General features: G+C 38.1%; 1 protein-coding gene across 3 annotated transcripts in view; it reads right to left on the reverse strand.

Moving 5' to 3' along the window:
- SH3TC1 (SH3 domain and tetratricopeptide repeats 1) overlaps positions 1-12,110 on the reverse strand; it is a 29,569-nt gene extending 17,459 nt beyond the window's left edge. For 2 of the 3 annotated variants that reach the window (XM_032108634.1, XM_032108633.1), the window contains exons 1-4: positions 11,869-12,105; positions 6,373-6,624; positions 3,945-4,022; positions 1,660-1,787 (exon numbers count right to left, since the gene is read on the reverse strand). In XM_032108634.1, coding sequence (XP_031964525.1) covers positions 1,660-1,787; positions 3,945-4,022; positions 6,373-6,580 — 414 coding nt within the window. In that variant the 5' untranslated portion in view covers positions 6,581-6,624; positions 11,869-12,105. Of the gene's footprint in view, positions 1-1,659; positions 1,788-3,944; positions 4,023-6,372; positions 6,625-11,868 lie in introns of all 3 variants that reach the window. The other variant, XM_032108635.1, reaches the window with a different exon arrangement.
- Between the last annotated feature and the right edge of the window lie 10,471 nt (positions 12,111-22,581).

Here is a 22,581-nt window from a genome sequence, read left to right on the forward strand (position 1 = left end):
TTGATAATTTGGCTTTCTCCTGCATTCTCTGCTTTGTGCTATGTCTGGATCATGCTAGAGACTCTTTCTCTGATAAGACTTAATAAACAACTATCTAGAAGCAGCGAAGGCTGAGAGTCCCGTTTGTTTCTCGAACTCCTGGCAAGGACTTTAAAGATCTCTCCCACCAGGAGGGGCATAGTTATGGCAGGATCAGTGTCAAACAGGTATAATGCTACTGTATCGTTTCCCAGCATTGTGCCCTTGCTTCCATCACATCAAAATTGAAATGCAGCTTGAAATAACAGAAGGACTGATCAAGAAACTGATTCTAACTCAAGGCAGCAGGGACAAAATTGTCCCTCAAACTTTTTCTCTAATCTGAGTAAGTGGAGCTGATCCACTGTTTATGAGTGTTACAGCACAATTTAAAAATATCTCTGAATTAATGCTGTTTAACTTCCATATTTTCAATTCACACCATCTGAACACATAAAAATATAGAAGTCCAACCTAGGCTTCTTCAGCAGGCACATCTCATCACTGCTTTGATCTTCTGCATGCACCTTTCTACACTAGATTAGATATTAATGAGAGCCTGAAATCTATTAATAAATTGCCAACACATGCTAAAGTATGTCAGCCTCAGGGGCTTCATGCACTGCTGAATATCAAAACAACATTCTAAGGAAACTTATCATTATCAGTCTTGTTTCCTTCAAAGTCTTTTCCAGTCTGTTTCTAACAAGGCCACAAATCTAGTCTATTTGTTTGCTCTTTTCCTTTGCCTCCTGATCCCATCTTCCTTCCCCCATTTCCCTCTAAGCACAATCCAGAGCAGAGCAGGAGGAGTACAGACTGTTTGCACAGCCATAAAGTCAGCAGCCTGGTGGTGGGGTGGTCACAACACATGAAAGGACAATGGTGTAGAAAAATACGTGTCCAAGGCAGTCAAAGCCATAACTAATTAAGATTTCAGTACTTTGGGTTGCCAGTGAAGGAGGCTGGAACCCATGGCACAGACAAACAAAAAAAAAAAGAGACACCAGAGGTCAAATGATATAATTCTGGTTTTGTTTTGTTTTTTTTTTTTTCCAAGAGGGAGGAAAAGACTAACCTCTATTCAAAGCCAACCTCATTGGTTGCAGAGGACAGGTTTCCCATATACAAAGAAATTAAAAATGGTAATAAAATTTGGCCAACACTTGTATGCTATTTAAAGTTATGGCCATTAAGCCCTAGGAAGTCCATTATTTAGGCTGTTCTCCTTCAGACTTCCTCTTTGGCTTAGCAGTGAGCTTCCCAGGAAATCAGCATGCCAAATGACTCCAGGTATCTAGAAACTGAAGTGATGAGTCAATACAAGGGAAAATTAAAATAAATCAAAACCCCATTATTTCTTTTGATGTAAATCAAAGCAGAAAATATTTAAAATAAACCCCATTCAATGTCTTATTAAGATGGGTTTATTTATTTTACATCAATTTGATATTCCAGTCTTTCTCAATGATTCAATATTTCTAAAATCCCGAAATGTTTTTGGGCCCCAGGAAACTGGTCACTCAAATTCAAGGACCCAGCATGTAGATGGAAATAGGACCCAAATATCTTGCAGGCTATTTCAGCAGCACAGGGTGTATTATCTGAATAAATAAACCAATTTCCACACAATTGACTTACACTGAAAACTGTCACCACCTCCTTGCTGTCATTTTCCAGAAGACGGAGCTGCCCTCTGAGCTGTCTTTGGAGCCTGGAATCAGGACATCCACTCTTTCTTTTTACCATTGTTAACTTCAAGGAGATATCTGGAGGAAGATGTCCATTTTCAGTACTATAATATTTGTGAACCAGCTTTGGAGAACCAGAAAATCCCTCAAAATCATAGAATACACATTAAGTTCTATTTTTTCAGCTTCTTAGAGAGGCATGCAGAAGATTGATCTACTGCATGTTTCTTTTACATTTTTATTATCCTGTAGACATAGGAGCCTAGCATGAAACAATTTTGGGAGACAACTGATACTTATGGATGAAGAAGAAAAAAAAAGAAGAAAAAAACAAGCAGATTGGTAATTTGTCAAATTAGACAGCTCTGGGCATTGCAAACATGCCCAGATTTCCAAATATTTCATGCATATTAAAAATCAAAGCACATAGATACTGGCATCCCCAAAAAAAACCCTGAACAACAAACCTCACAGATAGTTCAGCATGCTATAACCCTTCATGCTAATCTTAAATTCATAGCTATCTGACATGTCACCCCCAACACTTCAGAAGGCTTTTATAAATTGAATATTGTAAAAGCTGTTTCTCAATAACCTGGTTGAGCAGGGCCAACCAAGTTAAACAGCCTAACTAAAAGCTCACTTACATTATTTTCCCAGCACATCTGAAAGCAGCTAGATACCTATTCCCAAGCTCTTGGCATCTGTTTATGAGAAGCTTTCACTGCAGCTAATGGTACAGCTCCAGCCAGCTTCTCTCAGATAAAGAGGATCTTTGATAAACCTGCTTCATTCTGCATTAATTCATTAATTTAGCTCAATAACAGTAAATCATAAGTTTCCAGATGCCCAGATGGGCACATATAAACCAATAGTACCCAGTCAGGAAGAATTCCAATTGCAAAGTACGTAAATAGGTCACACTTTCAGAAATATGGGACGGTTGTGTGTACTAAAATATTCCACTTCCTCTGAGTTTCACATTTTAATCCAGTAAAATAGATGTTTTTCACATTCTAGTCTAATATGCTGTATCTTGATCTGTTTTCAGAGGGCTTCCTATGCATGTTCCCAGGAGTTTTACCATGACTTGCACCTAAATTACTCATTACTTTAAGGTCAAGAAGGGTGGCTCAGAAATATAAACCTGTGTTACTGAATTACAAGACCTGTCTCTTTAAGCTGTGGTCATATAATCAATTGTTAGTAGAAAGAACACAAACTGGAGTCTCTGAATGTTGTTCAGATCACTGCTAGGGAACAGAATTATTGACCTTTTCATTTTATCTAAAAATATAAAACATACTGGCACAAGAGATGACTATTACTTAAAAATTTATATGTTCATTTTCCATAATCAGATTGGTTCTGAGGTAAATACGTAACAGTAGACACACAATCTAACTTTTATAGAGAGTTAATGTTACAGAAATAATAATTACATTGAATTAAAATAACAGAAATATAGCTGCTTCTGTCAAAACCCCCCTATAATAATGCCTTATAGAGATGAAATATGGTTTAAAACCCCATTATAATCTCCAGTCTGCTTCTGTGAGCCCTGACCCATACCCCCAGCTACAAAGAAGCCAAATTCTGTACAAAGCAAGACAATCAGGTACATAAAGCACAAATAATTTAACCAGAAATAACCATAAGCCTGGGGAAGACTCTCTGCCACTGATGTGATTTGTCAGGTCAAGCCAGAGAGCAGGGAACAGCTCAGTGTTGGTTTTGATGGCATGAAAAGGGAAATGCACCAGGACCCTCAATCCACAGAGCCTGCCAAGAGCCCCTCCAGAGGTGAAGCCTACTGAACCCACTTCCTGCAGAACTGCACTCAGTTGACACATCACTGGAAATACAGCATTAAAAACAACAAAAATAGATACTTGGAAAGGTCACAACCTTTAAAAAATAAGACATTTGAAGGATTGAAATGTATATGCAAAATAAGTGATGAATTTTACTTGCTTCTTTTTTTTTCTTAGCCATTACAATATAGTACATAAATTATTTCTGGCTTTTATAGCAGTTGCTCCCTCTTTTTATGAGAGATTCTCAAGAAATCTTACGTACAAAAGTTGGTCGCTTCACAGCTGCCATGAAAGACATTATAAACTTTACAGGAGTGATCACTGCAAATATCGACATAGTTGTCTCAATTTAAAAAAGAAAAGTAAGCAATGAGAAAAGCAGTATATTATAAAAATAGGATGGAAAAAAATGTCTTACCAGTTGGAAAATTCTCTGCCTGACTGGGAAGGGTCCTTGAACAGACATTCATGCATTTTTCACTTGGAGAACACTCTACTGCAATAAATGAAAAGAATGGTTATGTGCCTTTTCTAAGTCATATAAATCACACTGAAAAAAATCAAAAAAAATACTCCATGCTTTCAAAGCATTTGATGCAGCAGATAATTACTAAGAGAAAATAACTATTTTCTCCCCTTCCTGCTATATAATCCCCAAACCCCACAAAAAGTACCTACAGAACATTTTCCTCCTGAGCTGGAGGGGGAAGTTAAACCTTGATTTCATCAATTTGATGTGAAATTTCAAGGTGATGGAGAATTGGTGGAAAGACAGGTTCTCAGGAAACAGAATTCTCATTTGAGAGGGAGCAAGGGTCAGACTTCATTTTCTCTTCCCTTGCACCTCTACTAAAAATGGCCCCCACTAATGCTTCAGTAGTATAAATTGCTGTGCCTTGTACCAAATCATGCGTGGAAAAAAATAACCCCTCTCTTTATTTGCTACATGTGTAGTACTTGGGAGGGGGTACTGAAAAATCAAGTGATTTGAAGTTTCAGAAAAACAACACAAATAAGGTATGTTTTATATTAATAGTAATCTGCTTTTTTTCTTTTAGCCCATATTTCTTCCTGTCCTTTTGGGAATGATATATTTTTATGCTGATAAAACACCCACTGCAACCGCTTCCATTTTCTCAAGGCTCCCTGGGCAAATACCAGTGAAGATAAGGCTTCATATTTCTAGGAGTAAAAGTGGAAGAAATAGATCTTTCATTTTAGATGAAAATTTCTGAGGCAATTTTCATGTATCCCAAGACATTCTCCTATGAAGCTCTGCTTTTAAGAAAAAAACCCTGCAATACAGCAGGGCATGGTATTTTCCAAGTCTTTTGCATCTTCTTTCAAGTCCATCTATGAATGTTACATAAACAAAGTCATGCAAATAAATAAGGATACATAAAACAGAGTTTTCCCACCTCCCAAAGAAAGGAATCAAGCAGTAAAAACATTGTCTTTAAGGTTTATTTCTAGCACATATTCAAATTAGAATTTGAAATCCCCAAACACTTTAGTTTTGTAGGGTTTTGGTTGGGTGTTTGACAGAAGCATTGGGGTTGGGGTTTTATTTGTTTTCTTGATATGGACTATATGATGTTTGTTTTTAAATAGAAATTTGATAGTAAGCTCACTGCAGCTCAGGCTGACTCTGTTTAGGAAACATTCTAAATTTAAGTTCCCCAGAGCTTCTGGGACCATACTTGCCTGTAGTTCTGCTTTTTCTGGTTTTAGTCAGGATTACAAACACAGAAGTTGTCAAAACTTTGACAACATGTTATCAATCACTTTGATAATCATTTAGTAGTTGACAAGGACAATAAATTAGCATGTGTTTTTGATATATGAACTTGCCATCACTATTATTTTGATATTACCAGCTATAACTTTCCTTGAAAGGTAGTTATCAAGACATTAACATCCATTTCTGTGACTTTTAGGAAAAGGCAAAGGCTATGAGCTAGCATTTTAATTACTCAGAGTTTAATTTAAAATAATAGTTTGCTGTTAAATTTGAGTAAAAGGCTAAGAGTTACTATAACTACATTTTAAATATATTTAAACTGTTTAAAGAACTATAATTAGGTTCAAAAACTTAATATGAACTCCTACTTAGTGGAATGGCTTGCATACTTCCTGGAAAGCTAAAAAGCAACTTTATACTGCCCTGGGATGCTTGTACCTGGTCTTTGATGTCAGAAGTGTTTCAGTTGTGAACAGAAAGACATTGTGCAGGTCACAGGACATATACTTTTAAATAAAATAGTTTTTGTCCATGACTGTTTGAAGTATTTTCATGTCCAGAAAGCTCTTGAGCCTAGTGTAAAGTAAGAGCCTGGCCATAGCCACCTACCTATGTCCCTCCACCCCTCCATCCAAAAGGTACCTCTGACTTGCATGACTTTAATGCATGAAATACATTTTCATTTGTACAAAGATAGTACTACACCTCTGATAAAAAAAAGGAACTAAAAAATATTAAAATAGAAACATGCAATTTAACTTGGCTTATGAACCTTACAGATACAGCAAAAAGTGCTAGACAAAGAACTTATATTTCAGTACTGTGGCTCTTGGGTTCTAGTAATTTTCATCTCCTTTTATCTTACTAAAAGATAATCCATTTGTCTGCCCTAAGTGGATTTCAATGTAGATTGTTCAATAGTCCAATCTATGCAGTGTTTCTATGGACGAAAAATAGCTGCTTGTTGTATTGCAAGAAAAGCCCATCTGGATTCTGTGAAAAACACATGACAGTTCTCAGCCTGTGCACCATTTTAAGAACAGTAATTCAGGCACAAAGAGAAGCTGGGAGCAGAGGCATCAGGATGCATTGTTTGAGGTCTTACCTATTTGTTCTTGCAATGTGTCCATCCCGACTCCATCCCTGACTGTGCTGATGGCAGCACTGCTCTCCACATGTTTGCAGTCACACCTGCACATCCCCTGCTCTGCTTCTTCCCTCCCCAAGTTCTTGTCTTGCTCTCCCTCCAGAGCAGGGACGATGGTGTTAGTGCTGAGCATGGATGTGTCACCTGCCCCTGCCAAACTCTCCATAATTTGAAGTTCCTCACAGTGATGCAATTAAAATCATCAACAACCTGGAGGAGAAAAAAAAAAAATTAATATTTTATTTTTAAAAAGCATCAGAAAAGATGAACACATTCAAGAGCTGTCCCTCTCCTGCAGAAGTTATTTTTAATTGTAATATGGATTAAAGAATTTGCTATAGGCTTCTTTCAGAGGAACTGTTGTGTAACACCAAATTTATCCCAGAAAAAGCTCCTGCAATGAGGTGGCATCACTGCCTTAGCAACAAAGCAATAGACTTGGCTAACAGAAACAATCCAAGGCCTGAAGTGAAATGTACTTGTGCCCACTGCTAATTATCCATTCTTGGCCAGCTATAAAGCAGAGCCTCCAAGGGATAACATCATTCACATTAACAGAGGAATTGCAGGGGAAAAACATAATTTTCTGAAGGTGACAAGAATGGAATGAGTACTGCATGCTGAATTCAAACAACAAAGAAGGTTTATATAAATTCAGCTAAAGAATGAATCCTCCACAGGAACCCACTGTGCAGGAAGAGTGGCATGCAAGGATCCAAGCATTACTTTGCAGCAAAGCAGAAAAATTAAGCTCTACTGAAGCTAGAGGCTGAGTCTGGCATCAGGACCCCATTTGACATGATAAGCAAGAAGGAATAGTAATGGAAGTAGAGCACAAACAGTTGCAAGCTTCACTGCTCCCTCCAGTCACTGAGGTGAGGCATCCTGCAATCCCACTTCTTGGGCATAACCTACTTCAGCATCAGAAAGATGCAGCCAGACCACCAGCCAAAGCATCCACAAAGGACATGACTCACAGAGCCAGCACATGCCCACTGATATTGATACCCTTTTCCTCAGTGGGCTTGCACGTGTTTCTGAAGGATTTCTTAAAGCCACAGGAGAGATTTTGCTTTAGTCCTGTCATTTGGATTTAATCTGAATTCCTCTGTGTTTACTCTGGCCATACTCATTAATGAGCCATATTCATGCGTATGCAAGCTTGCAATCTTCATGAAATTTCATCTCTCGTTTGTTTTCCAGCAGAAACTGGTTAAATCTGAAGCTGTATATGAAAGATGTACTTCTGCTCTGCTAAAGCCTCAGACCAGTCTCTGGTCACCTAGTATCCACTTATCATCTGCCTTTAGTCTGGTCAAGAAATGTCTCGCTTCTCCATTTACCATGCAGTGGGGTGCCCCAAAGCACATGGTTCTGGCTTTTTTCTTCACAATCCTGCCTTCCAACTCTTCTTGCTCTCCAAGCTTCACATCATAGATCTATCTGTAAACCTGAGCAAACCAAGTACCAATGTGAACAGCACAACAGCTGCCCAGCAGCTTGCCAGGGTAGGTAGGTACATAGGACAAGGCAGGATCTGCCTGCACAACTTTCATACTCTTTTACAGTCATTGAAACCTTTACCCCTAACGAGCACTTCTTGAAAAAACAGTAAACTATATACAGACAGAGGCAAGTTAAGAAATTATAGAAAATTAATGAGGTATAGTTACAGGTTGTATGACCAGCTCAGAGAATTAAATCATAACCATATCTACCACAAGTTAATGAAGTATGAAGAAATCTAGGCTGGATTTTGCTTTAATGTTTTCATTGCCTTATTTTGCCATTTATTTGAAAGTGCCCATCAGAGTGCTGAAGCTGATTTTCAAAAGATGCTTTTGGTGCTGCATCACAGTTCTCCATATAAAGCTATGTGTAAACATTCATATATACACACCTATGAAACACAGGTAGTAACTCAAGCACAAGTAATTTTTATGCCTTCTCTCATGAAAAAACATTTTCACTAACATGTCTGGTTGACACTGAAAAACTGCCTATCAGACTTGATGACATAGCTATAAATGACTAAAAACACAGGCCTGCCAGAGGCCAAACTCACTTAGCCAGGGATATGTTTTTCCATCTATATAGCTGATCTTTTCCTTGAAGTAATGACAGTACCTGACACCATCCTTTTCATTACTGTACCAGGATTATATGTAATGCATTCCAACTGTCACACTTAAATACTTTTCTGCATATATTTTGTAAATACTAGTATCTCCTATTGAAAAAGATGTAGATATTTTGGTATTAATGATAATTTAATTCCAAAGGTGGTTGTTTAAATTACATTGTTCTATGAATTCAAAGCCAGTTGTTATTTTTAGATCAGGATTACCCTTAATCCCAGAAATGAAATTCAGTGTTCAGATTAATTTTTCCATAAGCTTCTATCCGCAAGCAAAAATATCATCCTGCACAAAATTTAGGAAAACAAATATACTCTGACTTGAATTATTAGAATTCAGTTGAATTGGAGATGTGATACTGATAAATTTTTCATGTCTCCTGCATCATTTTATGCTGGTAAGGGTAACAAATATTCAGGTCTGTGAGTGAACTTAGAAAGCTTGGTGCTGATAGAGCAAGTAGGACATGAACAAATCAAAATGGATATAATCTGTTCAAGAAGATTCAGCCATATTATCCCATAGCCTAAACCAAGGGGAAGAAATCATAATGAGTGAAAGAAAAGCAAAACAGGTACGTTCTTATGTATGTTTTCTCTTGGTTCTTCCAAGATGCACAGAAGAAAACCTCAAATCTCAAACATTTTTATGTTCATTTTTATGTTATTTTCAGTCATGTTCTCCTCTACAGATTCCTCTTGCATTTTCAATGTTTTCCTTAGCTACCAAATGTGACTTTGCATAAGTACTGAGAACAAGACAGCAAACTTTCCAGTAGCTAGGCCCCTTGTCTACCTAGGCCTTTTTGAATGTTTATCTGGCATCTAAATGTATCCTAAGTAACACAAATTAGGTCCTAAGTGACCAAAATTTCATAGAAGTTTACACTACATCTCTGTACTTTTATTATTTGCTTTTAACTATTATGTAAGTACCCCAAGAAGTAAAACTCTAATACATAAGCGGTGCTACAGTATAATTATCCTTATTATGCTGGTACTTTCTCAATTATTAAACTGTTCCAGCACAAATTAAAGCAAATTTAATGGTAGAAAAACAGAAAACCATTCATCGAAAATAAAACAGCTTTAGAGAATATTGAACTGCAGTGCTCGAGTCACTCTCATTGTTAGAGATTTTTTCATAAACCTATAATGCTAGTAAGTATCATGGCAAGTTAGCAACTAACCATTTGTTGATAGCAACAAATACAAGATTAAGATCCTCAAAATTAAAGATCTCTTACTCTCCATGTAAAGTTTGTCTTCTCTAACCAGTTCTTACAATCTACATTTATGTGTAGATTATGTATACTGACTAACCATTTTATTTTTCATTTAGGTAAAATTCTTTTTCTCATGCTCTTTGAGGCTCAACCAAAAAAAATCCTATTTGGTGCAGGATGTTGGCCATAAAACTTAATGATCTTCCTGTTTTTCTGAACCCAGAGCCAACCTCTACTCAAAATAAAAGCCATGCAGGCAATATGTGGCACTCCCCACTGCTCAGGGGGACCCTCAGTTTCTGAGGCAGCAGAGAGAGTGAGAGGCAGACACAGGACAGCTCAACACCCTGAGTGCTGCTGGGTGCACTGGTGTCCTCCCTCCCTGTGGCCCGGGCTCTCTGGACACTGGGAGTGTGTCCAATGGCTCTGTGTGTTGCCCCACATCCCTGTCCAGGCTTGTGAGGCTCAAAAGGTCACTGCACCTTCCCTGTTCCTTCTCAGGGTACAGCAAGCAGGAACAGCTGTTGAACATCAGGTGGAAATGAGGCACTATTTTTCCTTCTGGAAGTTAAATAGAATAATTCCTTTATCATGCTTTTCTGTGTATAGCTGCTTCCCTTTTACTGAGTGTTTCCAAAGCCCAGCTAACCAGAAAAAAAACATATAGCTTGAGATTTTCCATGTAGGCTGAGGGTTGCTTTTATTCCCCTGCCTTTTGTTATTATTTTAAGAGGTGTAGTGGATGACACGAACACTCTCTCCCACCAATGCATTCCCATTTAAAGGGTGTTGAAGAAGAAAACCAATAACATTTACGGAACCAGATTCTCTCTCTCCCTCTAAAGGTATATTTCTGAGACTAGGACCCAGTATATAAAAATGGGCTTTATTCAAACTAATTTCCTAAAACCTGTATGCAATACAATATTTCTTTCATTCATCGTCTTCCCTCTAGGAGCCTCAGGACAATGTATTAATGACTTACTAAAGACTTTAGTCTTGCAACTATACTGTCGTAAGTGATTCTAGGTCATTTCCCCAAACTGATACTAGAGTAGTTATTTTATTCCTTCTTCCCAGTTTCAATTAACATTTCACATCTTAGGTATTAGGCTACAAACATCTTAAAGCCAAGATCATTATAAACTTTATCCTCAGAGAGTAAATCACAGTCCTGATCTCTATGAAATTCAGTCACAGGCATGAATATTAGAGGTAAAAGGAATCCATATTAGGCTCTGTAGAGGCAACACTTAAATTATGTATTACACAGAAAGGTAAAGCAAATCTATAATCATGGTAAACAAACTTAGGAACCTGAGTTATTTCCAAAAATGGAAGATTGACTCCTTTATCACTGAAGTAACTTTAGGTTAGTTAGCAATTCTCAGCAAACAGTGTTGCAAGCAGTATCATTGTTCACAACTGGTCTACAAACAAAAAAAGCCTCAGCAAGCTTCAGAGATGCAATATACTCCTTTAAAAGCTTTAACCCTCTGTTATGATTAATTTTCTTTATATCTCAGTAGCCCCAAAACATCTTTTCCATCCTCAACACAGCTCTGAAAGCACCGTAAGTCCAAAAATTCTAAGTTTAGATATGGAAAATTGGAGACAAAAATCCACAGTCTCATAACTGCTTAAAAATAAGCGTAAACTCTAGGGGTGCTTTAAAACAAAAACCAGATCACTGTTAGAAAACTATAAAAGGCATCTGTGAATCTCAGTACTTCATTCTGAGATCTAGATGTGACAGAATTTGGCCTGTGGCAGCTAATGCAGAGGAATAAAGTAGGAGCTGTTGCTACTGAATAGCAGCTCAGCTCACACAACACTAGCTAGAAGAGGGAAACAGAGCAGCACAGAAAATCCCAGCAGGTTCTCATAACTGTGACAGATCACATTTACACACATTTTACAGTCATTTCATTATGGACACACCAAAGAACAGAAGAATACCGAAATTAGCCCTGTTTAACTGGCTGCAATTCTAACACACTGACAATAAACCTACTGTTGAATACCAGCCACAGGTACCTTAAATAGAGCAAAAGAGGGCAATGTAGACATAGAGCACAGGACTTCTCCTACCTTTTCCAGGTCTGATCCACTGTAACATGCTGGAAAAGAGCAGGCAGATCCCTGCCTTCCTCAGCTCTGATCAAAACTGGCTCCAGCACAGCTCTTCCTGTTTGACCTTCTTATCTTTCCTGTTGATTGCACAGCCTGGCTTGGATGTGGCAAGTACAAAAAGTTGTCTATTAACCAATACTGTTAATTCCAAGACTTCTATAGTGGAAAGAAACATTCCTGAGCATGGAGTTCAGCTACTAAAGTTCATTATGCAAAGCAGAAATGTATCAAGTGTGCTGGAAGGTTCATTCACACACTCTAGCTTTTCAAAGCAATAATTCATTGTGGCATTTTGCATTGGTGGCTAGAGGGCTCCAAGGGACACATCCAGGCCATTGTGTTCAAAAAGCATTGTTCAGAAAAAAGTAACAAACAGTCCTCCAGATACAGTATAGGGCTTTGTCACTCCTTTGCTTTTGATTGCAAAATTAGATTTCTTGTTATCATTTCAGCTGCCAAAAACACTGATGAAAAATCGTTTGACAAAAAATTTACACCAATATGCTCAGGTTTAAATTGCAGAAGTGTGTTTTTTAGGAGATCTATCACACACTATGAAGCATTAAATATCAGTTTGGGGAGTTGAACAAGACTGTTGTGGAATGCACACAGAGTTTATCTTCTGTGTAACATGACTGATCCATGTGCCATATCCTAAATGACCCACAAAACCAGTGGGGTTTCAGGTGATGGGCTGTCCCCACTGCACTGATGCCCTCCTACAGCTCTTACCAGCAGGAGTACCAAAACCAGAGCCTTCAGATACCTTTGAGACCTTAGTTATGACTCCTGCCAATCCATCTCAAGGAACATGTACTTCAGAGTTGTTTTTAAACATTAGAAATTAGGTATTAATTATAAACCATACTCTCATTTACCTTACTTCATCCCATCACACCATGTAAACGTGAATTATAAATGCTACTTCACACTGATCAGCCAATCTGCTCCTGCAGCATGCTTGCGAACTCTCCATCTTCCCAGAAATTATGATGTTGGAAGGTACTCAAGTGATTGTGTAAATCACAACCAACCAATCATCCCAGAGGGAATTAATTTGATATTGCGCTATAATGCGGTACACAAAGCATAGCACTTCAGGAGTAATTACTTTATGAAGTAACTATGCCAACAGCATGAAATACCACATTTCTCTCACCACTCTACTGACTAATTTTCCATGAGTTTCATGAATGTCTAAGTCTTTTCATTACATTTATTTTATATTTATATATATAAAGATAATATTTGGTTACATTTTATAACATCAGTTCTTCACTGGTATTCCTCTTTTTTATGTGATTCCAAGTTTTGAAAAAAACCACCAAAGAGTCACCTAAGCCTATATTTTTCCCAATGGACAACAATCTTTCAGTCTCTATTTCTGGGTCCCAATCATTGTAGAATCTACCACTGGTTGGTATGTCCCTAAAATCTCAAAAGATACAACTAATTTTTATTTTAGAGCACTGAAATTAGGAGAGCTGCAACTCACTTCAATAAACATGTAACAAAATAGCACCAGCTGAACTCCAGGCTCTTTAACTCCGTTTTCCATACCTGCTTAGGATCATAAAATAGTTTGGATTGGGAGGGACCTTTAAAAGTCATCTAATCCAACTCCTCCCTGCAATCCTCAACTAGACCAGAAATCTTCAGCTTCCTCTAGGATTTTACTCTGAAGTAATGCTCCATAGTATTTCATCACACCACATCCGGAACTTCAATTCTTGGTGGTGTATTGGGACATGTAGTTTAGGCAGAAACAAGGAAATTTTCAGCTTTAAGGTAATGACATGAAAAGTTGGCTCTGGACCTCCCGTTGTCTTATTGGAACATCTGCATTACAAAAATCTAAGTGAATAACCTTATTGGATAGCTGCACTCATGAAATAATTCAAGAGACCAATATATTGCAGCAAACAGGAAAAAAACAGAGGTAGCACAGATTGGTTTCCATATTAGTAATCACATCCCTTATACTACATTTTAATTACTATGAATTGTGCTACCTGTTTCAGGTTTCCTTTTGCTAAAAATAGGCTTCTAAGTTGTTTCTTCTAGTCAATTCTTTAACCAACAAAATTACATGAAGACTTAATGGCCCTGTTTATGTTTGGTTGTCCTCGACCTCTTCAGAATTATTAAAAGAAGCTGACAGAAGGCTGGGGAGGACACTGGGTGTGGATACAAGACACTTCCTCTAATTGTCACTCTCAGGCACTGCTTTTCATCATCCTGTTTGTCTGCCCTTCTGCAGCTGCATGTTTGTCTAACCATTTTTCACTTCAGCAGCTCGTTTTAGGGAAAACAACACATTTACTATAAAGGCTGACTTATACCTTCCCGTGTAACTATTATTCCATCACAGCTGGGGAAACGCCTATGAAGGAACAGTCCACTGCCATAGGGACTAACTCTAACTTGCAAAAATATTGAAGCATGACTCATTGGATTATTCATTGGTAACTGATAGAAATACCAGTTTTAGGTGAGACAGGGTCTTTCTACACATTTTACTAAATTCCTGTCTGATCTCTTTCATCCCAAGTCCAATAAACGTTAACAAGCTTATTTCTTCTAGCTGGAACCAATCATAAAAAGATCTTCTTTGTTCCATGTTTTGCTGAAATTAGCATTCTCCACTATTTACATCTAGCACAACAAGTTTGAAATCACACAAGATACTGACTGCTTTCTTGGCTAAATTAGTCTCTATTGGTTCCTCTTTCATCTAGTCATTGAGGGACACCCACTTAAAAAGAAATGTAATGCAATACAATCTGTACTGCAAAGCTCACAAAGAAATATCAATTGAGCCCCTAGATGTGAGAAACATTCGGCTTGAAGTCCTAACTCACAGAGGTAACATTTTAGCAAACTTACCCAATTATATTAATTCTAGCCAGATTATCAGCATGCATGGATATTAGTTGTGTTATTTTCATATGATTACACACAACTTCCACAGAAATAGGTTCAACCATATGTTTCTTTTTGATTAGCATGTTATCTCTCCACAGCAACTGCATACAGAACTAGCTGAAGTGCTTTCTTCTGGTCTCCTGACATCTTTGCATTTGTTTGCTCGAAACCCAGATAGCTTTACTTCCCCACAGGTCTTGAAAAAACAGCACCCCAGCTCCATGGCCAGGTTCAGAGTGGAAAAACAGAAAACGTGAAAAGAAAAATGTACTGCCATCCATCTGTACGGAAATGCTGTCGCCTTGTAGTCTGCAGGAAAATGCTGAGTCAAACCATCCAGCTGTTACACCACTTACACAGTTCCTAAGCTCTTTACACAGCATAATGGCTAAGTTTGCTGACAATTACCAAATGCTAATAATAGATGTTACTGAGTTTGTTGTTCCTGAGAACAAGCAAGACCATGGTACCCACCTGGCAGAGCTTCCTCCCAAGCTTAGCAGCTTCCAAGAGCCAAAGAGCCACTTTTAGCTGCAGGCCAAAAAGCCAACATGCTCCTACCAAGGAAGCCCATATCCAAATCTCAGCAGGCGAAAAGGGATCCAGTCATGACTGGATTCACAATTCCATCCCAGCCATGACATGGATCATAGGCCTTCCCACAGCAGAGAAAGAGAAAGCTTCTAGAAGAGTCTCATTAGCTCAGAATAAAAACTGCAGTTACCACTTACTACTCAGAATCACTAATACTTAGATTAAGCATTTCATTCCTGTACTTTCTGACTCAGCAGGATTTATTTTCTGCCCCACACAGATAACAGCCTCCCCAAATCAAGCACAAATTTTGGACTTCCATACAGCACAGAAAGCTTTTATCTTTCAATCACCCCAAACCGAATACACTGAGACAGTTTGTATGCACAAGCTTCAGCACAGGAAATGAGCTTTCCCTATTCTTCTTTCATCTTGCAAGTGGAATTAAATTCCTCTTATCTACTGGAATTAACAACACACTTGGCAAATAGAGCCTCTAAAATACCCAAGTATCAAGAAATTAGAAAATATGTGTTGACATGGAAACAATAATTCTGTTCCTCTCCAAACCACCAACTATTAAAAGCGGAAAAACAAAATCTATATTCCACATTTAAGCTCCCACAGAACATCTTTTTTTAAAAAAAATTATTTTCTTTACCCTTGGCAGGCTAAATCCCCACCTTTTGCAGCATTGTAGGAGAATTAAAGGAAAACTAGGTACTTCCTTTTATAATTGGATGAACTGATTTTTAATTAAAGGTTAACAGTTTTCAGCTGTTTCTAGTTTGCAGGTAGAAATAAGAGTTTATTCTTAAGGAAATCTTCTTATAGGTAGCCAGGAAATAATTATGTAATCATATATTGAGTATAGATTATTCATTATGTTGTTCAAATGGATTTGCTACCTCTTTTCTTTCAGAGGACTCTTTTTACAGAGTCACATGCTCATCAAGGTCGGAAGAGAACTTCAAGACTATCTAGTCCCATGTTAAACATTTAGAAAAGGGCACCACTCAAGGTTTTTTCCCGGAATGAGATTTCTCACTGAGGTTGTGACAGCTTTTCTGCTGTCTTTTAAAGCAGAGAAAACTATGTCAGTATATCTAAAACTGTTTATTCTGAGGAGTGGAGTAGAAAGCCACTGCTCCTTGATCTTAAAAAAGAAGGGGGAGGAGCAGCAGCAATGAATATTTAGTTCTGCTTCAATTCCTTCTCCCTTCTGAGGATTTGCATAAATGTGTACTATTTGAAATGTGTTTTTATATTTCTATATACATATTCAAACTCTTTTCTTTACTAGCATGCCAGAACACTTCTGGGATGGATAAAAAGACTTTCAAGAAAGAAGCACTTACAATCCTTAGCCATACACTGAAACACTTAATTTGCAGAACTGAAATTTTACCCATCTGTTTGGTGATTTTGCTTAGTACTAGAAAGTGCAGGGCCATGGAAATTTATTTATGGGAGCTTGATTATATGTGGAATAGAGATATCTCCTTAACTAGTGTTGGCATTGAGAAACTAAATTTTTACTTCCTCAGGCATTCAAAAATTGGAGAAAAGATATTTCAATATGGATTCAGTAGAAATGAAAGCTTGCTTTTGCCTCTCCTGATGCTCCATGGAAGAACATGCCTGAAGGAATATCAGGAAGACCAAAACCAGTAGACAGCCACCAGGACAGAAATTATCATAGAATTTCAATTTATCATCCTGTAAGCTTTGTTCCATTCACTAGGTGCCACTTGGTTTAGTGTCAGTAGTTTTCCCTTTGATCAAGGTAGCCCAAAATAGTATCTTCCTATAGTTCAGGATTAGCATATCCAGCCACCAAAATGTCTACAGTAGAGAAAATCCTGTAGTGATACTTTTGGCTTCAACAAAAAACTATAAGTCTGCCTTCATATAAAACTAGCAAAATAATTGGAATTTTTCCAAATTACTGCTGCCCTCTAGTTGAGACCTGAAGAAGGGTTCCCGGGTCCTTTTTTTTTTTTTTTGCAGCTTTATCTGTAGACCTAAGTTATAATTTCTAGTAACAAGTTTCCTCTCACATTCATCTTTTTAGACCATTTGGCCACAGGTACCAGCGCTAAATATATTAAAAGGTGTTTATAAACATAACAAGCACAACACTTTCTGCTTAAGTAACCAGCCTTGTATGCTTGAGACAGTATTTCTTAGAAGGAGAATAAAATCTTTAAAAGGCAGAGTGCAACCCTCAGTCTTGAGAAATATGAGGAAAGATTTTTTATTTATCAGAGAAAATCTGAGACACAGAAGAACTTTGGTCAATATGGATCTGAAAACCCTGAAAACTCTAGATGCTTCCTGTCTGAAGTTTGGCCTTGGAACCATCTTACAATTCCATCTATGGACCTTTGATTAAGTCAACTGTACTTGCACTGGCCACCACAGACAATAATGATGTTAAGGTGTGAATGTGTGGGGGCATGCTATAAAAAGTTTAAGGCTATGCAGCTAAACCCAAAACTTCTGATAAGCATTAACACATTCTGGACTCCATTAAATGCACAGCATGTGTCATGTCCATTAATTATATTCAGTGATATTTTTTCCACTTTTTCCTGTGTTTGAAAAAAAAGAATTATGTTTCTATTCCTTTTTCTTTTTTCTAGTTGACATCTGTGCATATGGTATCCACAATCCCCACGTAAACTTTTAAGTTCTCTTTTAGGTAGGCTTGGTCCAGGCCTTTTCATACAGACTGGGACCTTCCCCTAGTGAAGCCTGGAAAGCAACACCAATAGTACAGGACAGCTTTGATGCAGCTGAGGACACAGAGAGCAGTATCAGTCACAGCTGCATTTTCCAAGGGCCTGATGTCTCAGGAATGTTCACTGCCAGAGTGGGCTGGAAGTTCCTGTAAACTGTCACACATCTTCCCAGGCAAAGCCTCACTTACAGACAGTACCACATGAGAATTTTATCACCTCAGAAGATTTTATATTTTGCTGGCACGAGGCTGTATTGTATGGGTTTTTTTACATAAGAACAGTGTAAGATATGCAGTGTAGGATAAAGAATGGGAAATCAGCACACATCAGCCTGGGCTGCAAAACAGAGTTATACTGACTCAGGGCCAATGGATTGTAGTATCATCGACTTCAAGGGAGAAGCTGTAGCTCCACATAAAGAGTAATTTTCCAAGGAGTCACATTTGCATGGGGACACAATGTGCTTAATAAGCGTTAACCTCTCTGCAACAAAAGGGACCATACTATGCTGCTTCTTACTACAGAAAGTACAACATTATTTACGTCTTTATTGTCATAAGTACTGATATCTATGGTTACACAGACTGTGTAGCATTGCACTAAAATCCTTGCAAGCTTCACCTGCCATTCCCAAATAAAAATTAAATTTTTGCCAATGTTTTTTGTGAGTGTAGTGACTTTTATATTATTCATGCTTTGTCTTGGCTCTTCCCAAAGCCTTCTCTGCATTTGTATTTCTGCACATTTCACTGCTGTAACCTCAGAGTTTGTCACCTTTGTGTATGAATTCTATACAGATGCTCATCATTACGTGCTAGACTTCCTGTCTTGCAGCAGCCTGCAATACTAAAATTTATTTGTTCTGACCAACTTTCCAAAAGCTGACTGCTGACATGAGAGAACAGTCCTTGATTGTCTCACTGTAACAAAGATTTCTTTCATCCTCAGCCATTGTTCCCTTTGATGTTATTTCACGCTTTCTGTTTTCAAAGTTTGCCTGAGAGTTTTATTTGACCTAGTGATCATAATGCATTTAGGTTTGTAATGGGTAATGGATGTCTAAGTTATAGCTGCTGAAGCAGTGTTTATATTCTTCCCACGGTGTGAGAGGAGCTTTGTATAAAAGTTAATACTGACATCTTGATAGTGCAGCTCAGACATCTTAATATAGTGCTATGCTATTATTTCATTACGGCTGCTTCACACTAATTCATTATTTATAAACATGTGCTTCTGGCTCAGTGAGTAGCTGGCAGTTTATTCCCATATCCAGAATCTCATTTTAAGATAGTCTGTTACTCTTCTGGGACTTCAGACTTGCCTTATATTTTATTTACTATCAATGTCATTCTAATACCACAAACACAGTAAGGTGCTGGAGAGGTAACTGCTGTCACTGGTTGCAAACACAAGTGTGGCTTATTTTGGCAACTGCCCCAGTACCAGTAATTCTGTGATATAGTAGTTTTAATGTCAAAAAGCTCATCACTTGATATGAAATTAGTCATAAAACTAGAGAAGTTCAAGTCTAGTTACAGGACTGTAACCCAGGCAAAATAGCCCAGCCCTGAATTCCTAAGAGATATATGACACCAGAAAAATAAAAGTAGAAACGTCTTTAGAACACAGATGTTTAGGGGGCTTTCTTCACACAAAAGAGAATCAGTAAAAAGCAAAAGAGGGGTCATGACAGCATGTCAGGTCAGGTTCTTAATCTTCTGTGACACAAAAGAATTTCTATTTTTGAATTAATAGGAAAATCATATATTTCTGTAAATTTATAGAACGCTTTTGAAGGATAACTTGTCATTTAAAACATAAGCACTTCAAAATATGTTACTATAAATTGCAAGATTTCTTTTGTCTTCTGGAAGATAAAATGGCTGTGAAAAGACAGCAGCTTAGAGTGAAAATCAGCCTATCAAGTAGATTTCAGGCTAAAAAGTAAAAATTACCGAAGATTCTTAGGAGCTTAAACTCAATTTTCAGGACTATACAGTAGAACTTAATGGCATGAAATACAGAGCTGCACAGTAAGATTTACAAAAGCAGGTCTAATTTATGCGATTTTTTCTGAATTTTTTTTTCCGTGAGATATCTATTTAGGACATTTTCAGAAGGGTTTTAACAACTAATAGAACAGCTGGCACAAACTAAATGTTCTTTTAATTTTCACTCCAAGTTGCTATTTGACCTGAAAATCTTGTGATACTGTGGCAGCTTTGAACATGAAGCCAAGGGAAAACTTCACCAATTTAAGCAGCTGCTTGGATTTGTAGTCTTCTATAGTCTGGGTTAGCATGTAAATCACTTCTGGGAACTGGATGGATGATGGTTTTTTTCACAATTTTTTGTTTTTGTTTGTTTGTTTGTTGTTGTTTTTTGGGGGTTGGTTGGTTTTGTTTGTTTGTTTGTTTGGGTTGTTTTGGTTTGGATTTTTTTGGAAGAGACAAAGGTTCTGCTTCATTCCCAGTGCAGAAGTTCCAGTTCCTCTCCCTCTTGCTGGACCCTCCATCATTGAGACACTGACCCCTCTCATATGGCAATGACCTAAAAAACTTTGCAGACAAATAATCAAATAAAAGTAATAATTTTATTGTCCTGGTTTAAGCTCCTCCTCCTCCAAAAAAAGTATCAATGCTCTTAAAAGAATTCAGGATGACACTGAGGATGTGAAGGAAGAAACAGGACCATCAGGTTTGCCAAGTGCCAGTTCAATTCCCAGTAATGACAGAAGTGGTGCAAAGTGCTGACAGGTCAAAGCCTGACTTTTCAGCCTTCTTTGCAGTAGCTGGACAAGCTGATTGCTTTCAAAAATTAAAATCAAGAGATGACTGCCCACTAGCCTGAGATTGGTAACAAGAGACTGAATATTACAGTGTCCCAAAGAGTGTAAATGCCCATTATCAGGATGGATCATTGTCCTGAAAGATTTATTTCCTCTGTGAGACTGGGTGCTCAGTTTAAATTGTTTAGGATAAGCCTTCTTGCCAACTCTTTCTGGATGGTTTCACTTTGACCATGAAGCCAACAATTCCCCCACACTTTTGCTATCAACCTTTTAAAGGCCAGCTTCTCAGAGATAGAGACAATGTCTTTCTGGAGAGCAAGGATAACATCAAATCCAGAAGAATTCAGAATAAACTCTGGCAAATACTTTTGCCATAGACCACTCATGCACTGAACTGTGACATCTTCCCAAGTAATGCTTGTGTCATCTGTGTCATCCATGATACTGAACTATCTTCAAAAGCCATTGAGGCAGGGCTTTTCCTGGATAAGCTTGAAGAAGACCTTTTTTTGACAGTAGACCTTTAAAGTGGTGATTACTCCCTGGTTCATTGGTTGGAGTAATGGAGTCTTACCAGTAGCAGACTATGACTTTTCCATTGGGTCATGGGAGCTCTTAATCTAGCTTGGGGCAGGTGACATTACCCTAAACAAGGAGAATTTGGAAGTCCATGGCCTGTTACTCACAGTGCTCCCTAAGATCTGGCACCATGTAGGTACTTTGAGCATTTGTGTAGTCACCTGGACCTTTCAGTTGTCTCTATGACTTGTAGGAAAAACTTCCAAAAACCTCTTGTGGCCCTGGGGTTCTCACTGCTTTTCATGAATTATGATATGCTTTAGCATGCATTCTCCTTTCGCACTGCCACCCAGCAGAAGGGTCAAACTGTCTTTCAGCAGCCTTCAAGCCCAAGGCAGTTTCCTCTTCATTACCTCCGATATGGATTGTACACCCACCATGTTCAAGACAAAAGCTCTGTCTAACTTCGCTCTTAAAGCAACACTTATGTGTAACCACAGGGTTACTAACATCACTCAGAGATTGCCTTGAACTCATGATGATTGCTATATGCAAAGGCACTTCATGATTAAAACCAAAATTGATGATCAAACAAGAAAACTCCAGAACAAATTACAGAAAGTGATAGATAGCAGCATGGTGCTGAAGTTACGAGTCACCCATTTTAAGGAATGACTAACTAGAGTAGGAGTGAAGGGTGGAATCTGATAGAGCAGTGTAAATTCATAAGTGACACAGAGAAAGTGAACAGGGAATTATGTTTGCTATCTCTTTTACTACAAGAATGAGCAGGTATCAAGTAAAATAGCAAACAGCGGGTTCAAAACAACAGCAGATAGTTCTTCACACCAGACAGTTCGGCTGTGAAATTCCCTGCACAGGATGCTGTTGTTTTTTGAAGCGTGCATGGGTTCAAGCTACAACTGGGCAAGACAACACAAGAAAATCCACAGAAGATTCTTCAAAACAAGGAACACACATCTGGTTCAGGAAATCCCCTCTGCAGATACCCACTGATGGTGGCTGTCAGGAATGGGATACTTGTTTGTCTCGTCTGATCCTGTGGCTGCTTGGATTGCAGGTCCACATTCTTCCCGATGGCAGTGATTATGTCCAGGGGCTCCCCATTCACATCAGACAAATGATATAAGAGCCATA

Source organism: Corvus moneduloides, chromosome 5 (assembly GCF_009650955.1).
Source record: "Corvus moneduloides isolate bCorMon1 chromosome 5, bCorMon1.pri, whole genome shotgun sequence".
Lineage (NCBI taxonomy): Eukaryota > Metazoa > Chordata > Aves > Passeriformes > Corvidae > Corvus > Corvus moneduloides.